Below are 15047 nucleotides of genomic sequence, written 5' to 3' on the forward strand. Positions count from 1 at the left end.
GAATAATATAAAATGCCTAGACTACAGTCATGGCACTGAAAGGCTGTTACCTGTGTACAGTAATGAATTTATTTATATTATAATCAGGATCAAAGGCAAGGTGTTTGCTTAAATGTTTCTGTAGCTTTCCTAATAGCTTGATAATAGGTTCTACTGTACTGTTGTACTAATCCTATTCTACTGGATTCCAAACTTTGATAATTTTAAAATCATTTGACTATTATGAAGTAAGCGGTTTTATGAGGCTGTCTTTCATATTACAAAATTTTAATCAGATTTTCCATATCTATTTCTTGAATGAGAAGGCATGCTGGAGATAGAAAATCTCCGTAGCTTGAACAGTGCACTGTAATCGCTGCTGCTGCTGTTTTGATCTGGTTGGAGTTTATGGTAGACTGAAATGTCCTGTCCTTTGAATACTGGGTGGACTTAAATCCTAATAACCATCTGGTATTTGGAAGTAGGGAATATCATTATTAAAAAGGCAGCCTGGTAGGCAGTAAAATTACCCCTTGAGTGAGTTGGTTTGTATGTCAGTTGTAGAAGAAAACATGTGGTATGTAAATGCTATTAAACTGTCAGCAGTTCTGAATATACATGGGAAACCATAGGAATAGTGCATTCAGTGTCCTGTTCGTTCTCGCAGTAAGGAAACAGCCTTTGTGTTTGTCACGAAATTTCAACAAACTGTACAATAGGATCAGGCAGGCTGTTACACAGTTAGATGTTACTGTGGGGTGTGTTGTCGAATGTGACAGACCACTGTGAGATGTTTCAAAAATGTGATTGTTTCTTATGTTTTGTTATTAGTCTTCTGTATCGTCTAGGCCTGTCATGCTAAACTTCACTCCCACTTTGTTTTCAGTGTGATTTGAAAAAAAGCATGAGAGGACTTCCGACAAGTATCAAACACGCTTCATACTTCATACTCGGATGCACTTGAAAGCTAAGGCACTGTTTGGTAATGAAGCTCATGTTGCAAGGCCAAGAGCTTCTGGCCCTTTTTCCCAATAGACAGCTTTGTAACAAAGGCTTTCTAATGAAAAGGTAATATACTCAAAGCAGCATCTCTGTTGGCCAGCAATTCTTCTAAGGCTCATTTCATTAAGCATGTTAGCAGAAATACTGGCAGCCTTCCATTCCTTTTATAAAAGTTATATCTGCATACTTATCATTTCTCGGTCTGAAGCACAAAATCTTGGCCTTTTTGTTAATTGTCTTAGTACTGGGATGCTTAAAATGGTCACTTAAGATTAGGGAGAATATGAATGACAGCAAATACAGTTTGAATCTATCTAGTTTGGCACTAATGTTGATATCAAATGTGTTTCTTTTTTAAAAGATTTGGTCAAGTTTCTCTGAGCAGTTAAGTGCACTCCGTGGCATACGCGTGAGCAACCAGATCTGTCCAAAGTAACTTTCCGTCTTAATGATGATCGTTTCAGAACTTTTACCCTGGTTAGTAGCAATGAGAGTGATGTGGTTATAAATGGGGTTGGGGGGAAGGGGGTTAGCACAGATTAGTGAAGGAGAGGTGTCATAATTTTCCCCTTCAAAATAGAAACAAACTGACAACATTAATGAACAGTATGTGATCATCTCTTGTTCTTCCAAATGTTTTTATATAGCCATATTTTTCCCACAGTGTAACAACGATGATCATAAAGGTGAAACTGTTACATAAAACACAAGAAATGAATGCTAATTGAATTCATTAAAATGAATGTAAGTCAATTAAATCATACCTCAATTTAAGGCAATTACTTTATTAAAAACAATTCTGGGATTTAATTATAAATTAAACTAGCTTTCTGCAAGTAATAAAGAGTGACTAATCTAGATATTTAACATTGTGTATATTTTTGCAGAACTTTGCTGTTTCCCATCTTTTCAAAGCTGTTTTTGTTTCTTGTTGGGGAAGGGGAGTGTTCCAGGCATGTGTGTACAGTCTATGAATGTAATTCAGAGATCTGTTAAGGTCATGGCACACTTTCAAATCCATAAAAAGCTAGGTAGTAGTGGTCCAAACTAATTTGTATTGAAGAGACTTTCATGTTCAATATTTGTTTGTAAAACAAATCTCATTGAATGATCATCCTTTGAAATTGAAGCACAACTAACATATCTCAGAGTTGCTGGCACTCCTGTGTTGTTTGCTTTTCAGTACCCAATAGGCACTCGTTGTTAGTGGGACTGCAGATAATATACATGATGCTCATTGTCCAGGAATCTGAGCGCATGTACATTAGAATCTCAGTTTGGGTCAAAACTGTAGGGACTCGCGGGGGCTGGCAAGAGGTTTAAGGAAATTTTCCAACAATCCCTACATTCTAAATACTTCATTCTTTTGCATAAAACTCTGGAACAGGTGCTCCACCTGCTTATTGGTATTTCGTTCCTGTTCAGACTAGAGCTATTTTCAAGTGAAATCTATGAAAATATGTATACTGTAGATACTGGTTCCTTAGCACGAAGTGTTCTAATATAGCAGATTGGTTTCTGGAGTGCTGTGCTATGTCCTTTATGAAACAAACTGCTCTTTGTCCCGTCCCTTTCTATGTAGTATTAGAAGGTGGTTTTTCCATATAAGTAAATTGCAAATGAGGTTTGTCAAAATACACTAGCACAAAAGACCAACCCTGTTGTATCACGACAGCCAGGATGGAGAGCAGGTTCATTCTACAGCTGTGCATGTACCACAGATTTCTCTGCCTTTCAGATGTCCTTAACTGAACTTCCTCAGCTTTAACCGTGGCCACATTTCTGGCAGCATCAACGTCCCGTTTGCATCAGCATTTACTGCAGAAGGGGATCTCATCCAGTGCCTGGCAACTGCCACACTCCAGAGCTTTAAAGGCAGAGTTGTGGTGATTGTAGGAAATGCAGTGAAGAACACAGCTGCTGTAAGTATACTGCTATAACATATATGTTTATACTTGGAAATGTATCAATGACATAAATACAGACAGTAGTAAATAAATGCTAGAGTCAGAATAATTCAGATTAGTAATTTTGGGTATGATGACAGGATTTGGGGTGATTTTCTGTTGTTGTTCATTTCTGCTTCTAGACAAACACATATTTCTCTTCAAGTGACCAAGTGATGTTTTGAAATTAAATTATTTAACCTTACCTTTTTCAGCTTTAAAACCATTATTTTTGGCACGTTACAGAAGTGACATCAGCACTTCTAATGTGCATTAGAAAGATACAGTTTTCAAAACTGACTTGCATTTACTTTCTGTGGTGTTAGGAAGCACCTAGGTAAGTAGGGTGGGGACAGATATGTGGTAAAGTCCAAAGGAAATAAGATATAATTCATATTCCCACTAATAAAAAACAATTTATGGATTAGTTTTGTAGAATCATTTAGCTCATGCAGTTGTGCTCAGTGAAAAGGAGAGTGGTTCCTACTGGTAACTTTCGTGTGATACCTTTATTGTCGGTGCCTTTAACTAGACAGGGAGAATATTCAGATTTGCCTATTCCTTTTTATGACTAAGTATTTGGTGGTGGTGTGAACCAGCAGAATAACAAGTAGAAGTACTTCGTTTGCCATTCTTTCAGGTGAAGGAAAGTTATCTTTTTCTTTTTCTTTTTTAAAAAAAAAAAAAAAAACATGGTCTTAAGTATGGTAGACTTTTAGTTCACCACAGTTTCTTATGCCTGTTTACTCAAACGACGTGAACTATAACCCTGATATGACAAGGAGTGCTGTGGACCATTAAAAGGTCTTCTGCTATGCTGCTTCACCTCTTGATTTGCTTTTAGAGTTCTTGAAAGTCTAACTAAAAAGTGTAGAGTTTTAAATAGCAACAAAATACTGGATTGACCAGTTTGACCACAAATTAATTAAATACTGGAGCCTAAATACTGGTAGGGACTCACGACTTCTATCACACCCTTAAAGTACATATAAAACCAGCCTCAATTTGACTGTGTTGATAAAACTTAGAACTCCTTTCTTTTGTGGGTTATTTTTTAAGGCCAGTTTCAGTTTTACACTGCATGGCTGTATAGAACTGTCTGACACTATTCATGAACGTAACCAATCCAAGACTATGTAGCTTGAGACTTGACAAGAACAACAACTATTAGTTTTTTAAGTTTTACTAGGTAATCTAATCGTAAGAAAAATCGAAACGTGAATATGTGGAGATAAAAACAATTTTGTCCAAAGAAATGTTTTAAGAGATTCAGCATAAAATGTATTTTTTCTGAACAGAGTTATGTATTTCCAGCTGAAAAGGAATGAGCCACAAATTGTACCCTCCACAACAAAGGAGAATTTTTCAGAAGTGTTCACCGATATTTACTCCATTGCAAATATGGAGATTGGCACTGTTAGATGTTTGGTTTAAATTTATGCAGGACTGAAAGAGGTGGGGGTACGTGTGATTAAACACTGATTATTTATGGGGCTAGTTGTAATTAGAAGATTGAATCTTTCAGTTGCAGTTCATATTAGTAGCCTACTTGGCATCATTTAAAGAAATTAAAAATTTAAAAAAGCAAAGTTGAGTGTACTGAACAGACATATAGAAAAAGCCTTTTTCCCCTTTTCACACATCTGTTTCTATCTTTTGTATTTGATTTGCTGCCAGATGATAAAATATTTAAATTGGAAAGAAAATGCTGTCTAGAAGGGAGAACAGAAAACGTCACCACAGCACTGTTCTAGCAGGAGGCAAAGGAAGCCAGCAGAGCTGCAGACTTCAGCATAGCTCTGGCTCTAGTTGAACACTTCCTTAGGACAGAATTAAAACAGTGTAATCCTGTTTATTAAGCTGTTTAATTTACTCACCCAAAAAGTTAAATGAATAGATTGACTGATATAGAAGAGCTGTACTGAATGTGCCATTAGCAGCATAAAGGTATTGTAAAGAGGAGCTTGTGGTGGTGCTTGGCTTGCACTTCACTGCAGAATATTCCTTCCTTTAGGCTGGTTCTCACTTTGTGCCAGCCTTTCTTCTCCTAGGGGATTCTGGGCACTTGTTAACAGAGCAGACACTTGTCTCTGGAAACAGCAGGAAATCTCTACATAAAAGGCATTATGCTGGAGTTAAATCAACCAGATTCTATTTTTATTTTTAACTTTTAAGTATGTTAAGTGGCGGCATCTGTTAAGTGAATTAAACTTCCCTTTCCCACAGCCATTGACAGACAAGTACCTTGTAAATTCCAGTATGAGCAAGGGATCCTTACAGTTGGGAGTATAATAATTAAATGGGCAATGAGTGCTCAACTGTAGCATCTTTTTTTTTTTTTTTGGTGCATGGTAAATAGCACAACTCCTGATTTTTGTCACTTTTGAAGTCTGAGTTGCAGCAAGTGCAAAGGTGGATCATAGTTCTGCGTATGTAGGATGGGTATTGGTTTGGGTCTTTTTTTGGAAGGGTGACATTATTCCTTCATTACTCCTTCAGTCAACTTTGAGGTGCTAAGCCGTTACCTGTTTCCATTTCTCCACTTCCAACTTCTTGTCTGTATTACCACAAAGTTGACTGAAATTAGAACAGGAGAAATACCTTACCAGCAACTCAATTTTGACAGTGACACGCTTCTACTTGTGTGATGTGGTTGTTTAATGTATATGTTTCCCCAGTGGCTTAATACATGTGTTTTATTGTCAGTAACAGAATAAAGCATACAGGACACTTTAAACTGTCGAATAATTAGCAACTCATTTATTTCTTGCCTTGGAAAAAGATAAGCTGTAAGTAAAAGCTTAAAAAACATCTATTTTTATAGCAGGGAAATATATTCTAAATTTTGTAACTTCTGATTGTTACATTGATTATTTTTTGTCGAGATAAGTTATGCTGCTATAAATACATTGGCTAGACAATTTCTACAAGTTACTGAAGCAAAGTAGTCATTCTTATTGTATGACAGCAAGTAATAGATAAAATATGTTCATTATCTCCCAAGCAAAGACAAGCAGTCCTGATTTTCCGTGAGATCTTTCTGACCCTTTTCAAGGCAAGAGGGAGAGGGTCAAGCTCAAGATTCTTTTTGTATAACATATTCCTAGCCTGAAAAATTTTTTTATTTTTTTTCTATATGAAAGTAACATTTTCTCTGTCTCAGCACACTATCAAAAATGTGTTTCGTCTTATATGAAGAGTGAGACACATCGGTTGAAGTGTCCGGTTACCACTGAATTTGTGTGATTTTTTTTTTTTTGCTGTTGACGTCTTCCTCAGGCCTTTTAAAAAGGCCTTGCCAAAGAAGCAAGTCTCTGCATGCTGAAACTGGTTTCTTGTTATATACCTGTCTTAAAAACACAAATGGACACCCATGAAACTTCATAGGGTGATCTGAAGATTAGATGTTGTGTGGAATACTAAAGGGCAGGTGCCTTTGTGCTTGTAAAGACAGACGCATTTAGTTAGAAGGGCCTAATGAAACTTCTGTGGTGAAAATAAATAGGAATTAGGCAATAAACTTCTTAAGATGTTTCCACTATACGTCTTTAAGATTCTACATTTCCATGTAAATATTCTCTGCGGAAAAGTGATTGAAAGAGTGGAAAGAAAACTGAAGATATTTTCTCTTTGCAGGGAGGGAGGGGCTCCTTATGATTCCCAGAATGGCTCTTTTTCACGTTTGTTTTGTTAAGGCATCACCCTCCCTTTTGCATTCAGACTTGGAGCCCACTGGAATCATCAGACCCCTCTTTGTTGCCTTTAAAGAGGAAGAGATTAAGCTTGTATTTTGAAGAGTCTGAAAGGCTTAGTTAATCAACAGCAGCCTTGCTGGTGGTAACTCTACCCAAGATGTGGTTAAGTCTCATTATTTTATTCTGTAAAGTCTGTATTATTTTATTTATTCCTTTTTATTATCATAACGTGCACACGTTTTCCTTCATCAATGGAAAGTAGCTCAGCTGCTGTTGCCAGTACGTTGCTCTTCACACGGCCTGAGAAAGACACTTGGGCTGCTGGCCAGGAGTTGTGTTAGGCTGTTGTAATTCTGCCCCCATCAGTGGCTTTGGTTAGTTTGCACTGAATGCCTCAGGTACAGCAAAGATGACCTAAATATTTCCCCTTTCCAGCTAGGTATGAAAGAGGAAAAGGGGAAAATTAAAGATGGAGGCGCAGGAGCAGAATTTGACTATTCCTTTTGCTCTTCTGAAGTAGGTGCTAAGGAAAGCAAGCTGTTTCTAGAACTCCAAATAGGTTCTCTTCTTTAATCTTTACTGAGACCGACCGTTACTGGAAATTTTAGTTGGTTGTTTGATGTAGACATTGTTTGGCCCATCTGTGTGCCTTACTACACAGAGGTCTGGATGTTTCTGAGGTGAGACATTGTGGAGTCCTCAGCTTTACCTATCAAAATGTCTGACTTCTGAGAGATGCTGGCAAGCAGGATCTCAGCTCTTCTCAATCATCTCAATCATCCTGTAAGAACAGGAAAGATGGGAGATGGTGAACCTGAATGCTGGAGTGGTGCTGTCAGGCCCAGAGTTTCCTTCAGGCATGGCAGTCTTGGCTGTGGTTATATCGTCTTTGTGGGCTGCACCTCTGAAAGAGCACCCTTGCCCCTGCATGAGCTTGCATTTATTAGGTTGTATCTGTAGCACTCGGGGCCACTCCATTATAACATAGGATTATTATTTTCTGGGGCTGATTTTCATCTCTGAGACTGTTTTGTCTTTCTTGGTATTCCAGTTCAGAGAATCTGAAATAGTGATAACTGAAATAGAGATGGTAATGAACTAATAAATGTCTGTTATAGGTCCAGGAGATTTGTGTAAGGATATTGCCAGCTAGGATGGTATTGGTGAATTTGGTAATTCCAATATCCGTACAGGTTGTCTGGGGCAATGTTGTTTTGCTTTTCTCTAAACTGTATCCAAATCTGCTTTTGAAGAGAACTGACTGACTGACTGCTTCAGGAGGGAACGTGTCCATTGGGTGAGACATCCGAAGACTTTTGTCCTGGAGTTTAATAAAAAACAGGACAAAACTGGCATTTTTGTGTCATGGTAGTAAAAAGTACTGCAAATCACAAAGAAAGGTTTTTCAGTATCAAGTATTTCTTTGAGCATTTTTCAACATCTAGGGCAATCTTTAGACCTGGAGGGGGACAGAATCTTTCAGGAAGACTTACGCTTTCTTTTTTATATTCAAGCCAACTGTTACACATCTCTTTTAAAATTGCGCATTTCTGTTCAATAACAGCTTTTTTTTTCCTGTATAATCAAAAATAGAATAGGTTTGTTTTTCTGCATTTTAATTTTACAATCTGTTCAGCTGTATTGGATGCACTGAATATATTTTGGTCAGTACAAATTAGCTGTGTTACAGCAGCTAAATCTCTACAATTGAGTTTTCATTTTCAAGTGCTCACTCTCAGCTGGGTATTTTTTTGTATATATGTATAACTTCTAAGTGGAAAATTAAAAGTGCAGGTGTTTAAAAATTATTACTTGGAGAAACTTGAACGTTTACTCTTATTCTCAGTAAAATTTACTCTGAAAGCAGCTATTAAATACCTGTCTGGGTAAGCTTATTTTCAAATCTTTGCATGTAAGTTCTTTAAGTTACTGCTGTATTTTTGTACTGATGGAATGGAAAGTGCTCCTTTTTGGCCAGGTCTGCACGTAAAGAATTTTTCTCTGATCTTGTTAGAGCAGCAAGTTCTGTGCTTTTTTCCCCCCTTTCTTTGGGTTGCTTGTGTGTGCAGGGTGTTTGGGGTTTTTTTGTTACATAGTAAGTGTTTGCACAAAGTTGTGTTTTTTGTATTTTATGCCATTCAGTTTATGCTAAAACAGTAACCATTAACTAGGTACTACTGTTGTGGGTTGTTTTTTATATATGGGAGACTTTAGGTGCCTAGCTTTCCCTTGGTGTTGAAGCACTATTTCATTTATCTGGAACCCTTTGATATAAGAAGTATCTGACTAAAAATAATCTTGTGTGCTGGGTCTACTTTATGGTATATGGAATGTGCTAGACTGACCACCGTGACTATGGTGTGCTTTCCAAGTGGTGAACTCTTGACTGAAATCATACAGCAAGAGAGACTGCAGTCCCTGAGAGGTTTGTGTAGCATGTGTTTAGAAATGAAAACCTAATAATAATCTTGTGGCAATGGATAAGTACTACAAAATTTGGTTGATATTTATCCTCCAGCTTCTAAAGTATATCTTTTTCTTCTAGACTTCTTTCAGAGTATGATATTAACATTTAGTCCCTGGTAACATCTGTCAAAGCAGTCTTTTTCTAGTGTTCTGGTACAGTGTGTTACTCCTCCTTCTTCCCTCCCAACTTGCCCTTTAATTACAACCTGTCACAAGAATGTCTGTGAAAGTGAATAATGTGTACATAGCAACCCTGATGGCTAGCCCAAAGGGTGCTGGGAACGGTGCTGCTCAAGCTGTTGTGTTATTAGACTCTTTGCTGTAGACAGTCTAAACATGTGACGTGCCTGGTATGATACATTCAGTGCACTTGAAAGCTGTGATTTTACTGCTTGGAACAGGGTAGTAGAAACATTTTGATAAATGCTGCAATGTGCAGTTTATTAAGGTGCTTGACGGTACTTAAAGAGGCAGTCCTGTTACGCTGTTTGTATTGAGAGCAACACCAATACAGGGTAAAATGTTTAGCATTTGCCCAGATTTGATAGGAATTTGCTGTGATCTTGTCTGTCTTTGAAAGCCTGATTTCTTGTATCTGCATGAAAGAGTCTTAGCTGACTGCTTTCAAATGCAAATTGCAATTCTCTGGCTCAGTTATACTCACCAGGAAGAATGTTTTATGTGGAACTGATTGATGCATTACTTAATGAAGGAACAGTGTTTCCAAAGTCTTCACCAAAGCCATCACATAGTAGTAATTAAACAAGTTGCTCACCTATTCATCCTTTCATATACAATATTTGCTGTGAAAGTGGCAAGACAAAGTTCGATTTAAATGCTAGATGCAGCCAGTAAAAACACAGTAACTGAACTTTCTTGGGAAGGACATTTTGAGGAAAAACCACCTGATGCAGAACAGAAAAAGCTTAAAGTCTTGTAGCATACTTTTAATCCTCTGCCTCAGATAAGCATAACACTGTTTCCCCCAAGTAGTGTCATTGTCTAAATGTAAACAGAAACATTACAGAGAACTGTGATCCATTAGTGGTATGGGGAAACAGATATATCTCAGAAGTAATGTCAACACAAGCATTTGATAAATTTGAGAAAGTATAATCACCATATAAGTGACAGAGGTTCATTTCTATTTAAAATCAACCTCTAAAATGGAAATTTAATTGTACACTACTTACATGGTTCAACAAATCTCTCTTTAAAATGTAGGTGGTTTACAGGTTACTGAGGGTGATGCAACCCATTTGTTTATCTCCTCACCATGTTATCTTCTGCCTTAAGAGCATCTCTGTAAACGAGGTTATTTAGTGGACTACAAATTACGCATTCAGGTGCCTGTTATTAAACTTCTAGTTAACACTTTATGGATAGCATTTATAAAGGTGTGAAGTCCAAGGTGGCAGTTTCTGCTGTAGAAAGTCTGTGGCATTAATTCAGAAGAGCACGGTGGTCATTTTTGATGCATGAAACTTTGCTGGTTTTGGATCACTGATTTTTTTCAACATTTTAGGAGACTTTTTTTTTTATCTTTCTTAATTTCTTGGATTTAAGTTACTGATATTTGAACATACATGAAGGTCATCTTGGGGAGGAAGTCTATGTAGCTATTTCAAATAGTCCTTCCTCTCATGCCCCTCCATCAGTGCACCTGCCAGAAATAACACTTTCATGTGTTTTGAAAATACTGGCTTCATACAGTATATTTTGGCAGGGAAGGACACCAGGTGGTGTTGGAACATTTGAGAAACATGGTGAACAAGTTCCCGTTCGTGTTTGTGACAGACGAAATCCTCTGTCTGGGAGAAGAGGGCACAAACATATACTGAGGAACAGAACTATAAAAAGTCAAAGCATTAATTAGGAAGACTGCAATGCTAGTAAGCTGACTTCTAAATCTACTCTTTACTGAAAGTTACTTTTTCTACTTTCAGTGACACAATGTGGGAAGGCAGATGGTAAAACTAGGAATGTTTTTAATCGGATCAAATCCTATTACCCTGTGAGTTAAACGTTGACTCTTTTCTTCTTTGCAGTGTGGAGACAGGTGTATGTGCAAAGCTCTTGGAGGCTGATATTTGGAGTTTGATAGCAGCTCTCGGCTTATGGCACTGTATATGCCTCTGGTCCCCTGACTTGCAGCTAATTCCGACAGTAGCGAGGTACCAATAGTTGTACGTTCCCTGCTCACTGGATTTTTCCCTGACTGGAAGTTCAGATGCAATATTTTGAGCTGTATTTACAGCCTTTCTCACCAAAGCTATGTAGACAACTGCAGACAGTTCTGTGACAATTTAAAAAAAAAAAAAAAAAAAAAAAAAAAAAGACAGTTCAACTTGTGGTATATCACCTTTGCAGAGGCCCTGCAAGAAGCAAGAAATTCCTCACCGTAAGGATATAACGGAACCTCTTGTCATATGCAGTGAAGAAAACTTATTTCCAGACATACCTTGGTTACTAATGAAGTTCTTTCTAAAATACAGTGGGACACAGGCCTTGATACTCAAACCCTACATACAAAGCATTTGTTTGCATATTTTCTTTTCAGATTACATGGAATGGTAGTTATATTATGGCTAGGACATCCAAAAACTTGGAGCAGAGTTTACAGTTTATTCTCAGAAGTGTAAAATTATCAGTAGACAGAGTGGATCCTCTCTGCTCACACATTGTACTCAGCAAATACCATACTGCTTCCTGTCAGTCTGAACGCTTGTTGCTGTTTTTCATTTCTGCCAGCTGTGAGCAGCAATGGTGCCCGATGGAAGAGCACTATACAGGTGGAGAGTGCGGTGGGGTGACAGATAGGTACATATGAAGTAGAGATGTCTGGTAGGAGTATTTCAGGAATATATACTATTTGTGTAGCTCGTGGTATGCTCAGCTGAGTGCTATTTTTGACAAAGAAAAATATCTTTGTCTCTGTTTTACTATACACCACATCTTTAAGGACTGTGATTGTAGCGAGAGGTAGCTGGACTCTCCTAGTGATATCTCTGTGCATATTACACCACCTCTGCATCAGAGAGCCTTTCTAAAAACATGGCATTTACTTTTCTTGTGAAAACTGGCATCCACATATGGTCTAACTTTACTATTAGCTGTTTTGATTGTTTGATTGTGGGGATTTTTTCATTTGATTCTTTGAATCCTGCACTGACTGACCCAAACTGATGGGGGAAGAGATGATTGAACTTACTTTTGGTCATCTTTAGGCAACCAAAATGTCCTGGCTGATCCACTGTGACCTCTTATTCTGCCTCAACAAGTCCTTGGTGGTTACAGCTCATGTACTAGTTGCTCACTCCCTGGTTAAATCTGTCCTGAAGCACAGAGAAAGGAATGCAGTAGCTGCATTTGAAACAGAAGTGGACAGAAATTAATTCCTTGCATATATAAAATACCTTCAGTGTGAATTAAAAGTTCTGGCTATGGAAGGAGTTTAAAACTTTGCTACTATGAACTCTTGCCTGTTAAAGAGATTATTTCAGGACTTGTACTTGATCAGGTAATCATGTGGAACATCTTGTTCTGCCTTAGTATCTGTTACACTACTGAGGGCAATTTGGAGGAATGTAAACGTGAAAAGAAATCCCATGTACTAAGTTTGGATGGGGAGCCTACTGCTGTTCTTGAGTTGTTTGTGCGAGGTTAGTTATTTGGATGGCATGCTTGCACTGAGTTCCGGGATAGTATCACAAATCATTTTAAAGGGTCAAAAAGGTAACTATGAATGTTTTACATAGCCCATTTGGAAGCACTCGGTGATTTTGCAAATGGTACTAATTTGTCATTCAAGTATAAAGCAACAAACTGGAAAACTTGGGATGGCAGGGCAGTCTTTCTCACAGCTATTGGAAATAAGGTAAAACTATTGTAGTTTTTCTTGGAGTAATCCATTTTGGTGGCTTGCTTTTTAATGTATTGCAATCAGTATTTAAACGGCAAGTTTGACATGTGATACACAAAATACTGTTCCTTTGGGGTTTGATTTTGATATTTTGATAGATAATTCTTGTTATTTTGATTTTTTTAATCATTATTATTATTTTGATACACAAAATTTCTCGATCAGCGTAGCAACTTTTCATGAAGTTGTTACACAGAAACTGACAGCTGCTGTGTTTGGTTTATGGATTGAATTAATTGGGGAGAGGGGCTTTCAAGGACTGGGCGATGTGCATGTGTGCTTGCACTATGTGACCTGCCAATGGTCAGATTGGGGGGACCGGGTAGAGTACAGCTGCTAGACCCCAAATTCATGTCTGACATCTGTGAAATCAAGTCATGTTGGACAAGTTTGACAGGTAAGCAAATGGCTATCAAACTGTGACGCCTGTACGCTTGGGAACCTACAGAAAACAGCTGGGAGCTAGATTAATGCAGAGAAAAATATCTGTTTCATGCTTTGAGAGGGGTTCCAGTGATTACTCTGAGATTAAATAATCCTGGTTGAATGAGGTGAAATCCTGCCTAAGCAGACATAAATAAAGTTTGGGGCCATCAGTGTGACGTTTTCATGACCAGCAAATTCATCCCAGCTGTTTCAACAGCTAGGCCTGGGTTCCTGTATTGGACTAGTTGGTGCAAAGAATGAATTTGTAGGGTCCGATAATTTTTTTTCTTTTGTTTAACTTGTCTTACTTAAAACAAAGTTATTTCAATTTAAGGACTATAATATGCAGTGTGCTAATGATATATCTGTTTCAGTTTGCAGCTCATCTAGTGAAAAACAAGTACCCAAGGGTCTGCATCCTAGATGGAGGGATTAACAAGATCAAGCCAACTGGTCTCCTCACTGTTCCTTCTCCACAAATTTAAGTGACTGTAAACATTCAGGACAATCTATCTGAATAGGGAAGTCTTAACCATACAACATGGATATCCCAAAACCAATGGGCATTATGGCATCTTCACTATACAAGCTATCCTGATGATCAGTGTCTTATCCTGCAGATGTAGAGCACGTGAGCTTTGCATTTATTCTTTGATTTAAAGCTTCAGTTGGAACAGATGAAAACTGTGAAGATTCAAGCTTTCCAAGAAACCTCTTTCAGCATTGATGTAGTGCACAACTGGTTGAACAAGTCTGAACACAAGAAGAACAACTCAGCTGGCATTTGGTATATTATAAATATTTCTGCAGAACAAAATAAACTGGCACTTGATGGCTCTAAGCTGCACTCAAATAGATTATTTTTCAGAAGTATTTTACTGTGAATATTGAAAATAACAAGCTGAAACTGTATCCTGTGTGTATCCTGTGAAAAAGTGTGTTCTCTATTATTTTGAAGAGTAATTGCTGTAATCTTGTGACCTACTTTCTTTTCGAGAAAGCATTTTTTTCATCTGGCTTGGAAATAAAGATGTGTCCCAGATTAGAGTTCACTGTAAGAGCTGCTGCTGAGGCAACCCAAACTGTGTCATATCCTGCAGAGGTGGAGAAGGCCTACTCTTTTGTGGAGAATTTAACATTCTATTTCCATAAACACAGCAAATGCAACAATTCCTGAAACAATTGCATTTACCAGAAACATAGGCTTTTGACAATACTGTGTCTTATGACCATAGATCAGTTATTCTGCAAATAATAGTGCTTTTCCACTTTAGAAGCTCATGCCTTAAAAAGAGTCAATGCAACTTTAATTTTCATCTGAAAGCGTTCTAGGGGAACCACTGTTGGGTATGAATTGGAAGTGCAAAGTTCTCTTTGGTTCTCTTCTCTACTCTTTCAGTTAATGCTGTCAATTTTATTTTTTTGTAAGTCCTATTTCTTAAACATGAACTTTAAAACTGACAGGCTGAGACAGCAAACCTGTTTCTAAACTAAACTAGATGCAAGTGCTATAGATGAGTGAAAGCAGGCTTCCACAAAGGGCATAAGGTGACTCTGCACTAGAGATGTGGAAATTACTTTGCAATAAGAAGCCAAAAGTATTGAAAGTAC

At 37.7% G+C, this 15047-nt stretch overlaps 1 protein-coding gene across 8 annotated transcripts in view; it reads left to right on the plus strand.

Annotated features, from left to right (window-relative positions):
• Positions 1-14483, plus strand: part of TBCK (TBC1 domain containing kinase) — a 108531-nt gene extending 94048 nt beyond the window's left edge. For all 8 annotated transcript variants that reach the window (XM_074589405.1, XM_074589410.1, XM_074589408.1 and 5 more), the window contains 2 exons: positions 2744-2903; positions 13811-14483. In XM_074589405.1, coding sequence (XP_074445506.1) covers positions 2744-2903; positions 13811-13921 — 271 coding nt within the window. In that variant the 3' untranslated portion in view covers positions 13922-14483. The remainder of the gene's footprint in view (positions 1-2743; positions 2904-13810) is intronic.
• The last annotated feature ends 564 nt before the right edge of the window (positions 14484-15047 follow it).

This window comes from Larus michahellis, chromosome 5 (genome assembly GCF_964199755.1).
Source record: "Larus michahellis chromosome 5, bLarMic1.1, whole genome shotgun sequence".
Taxonomy (NCBI): Eukaryota; Metazoa; Chordata; class Aves; order Charadriiformes; family Laridae; genus Larus; species Larus michahellis.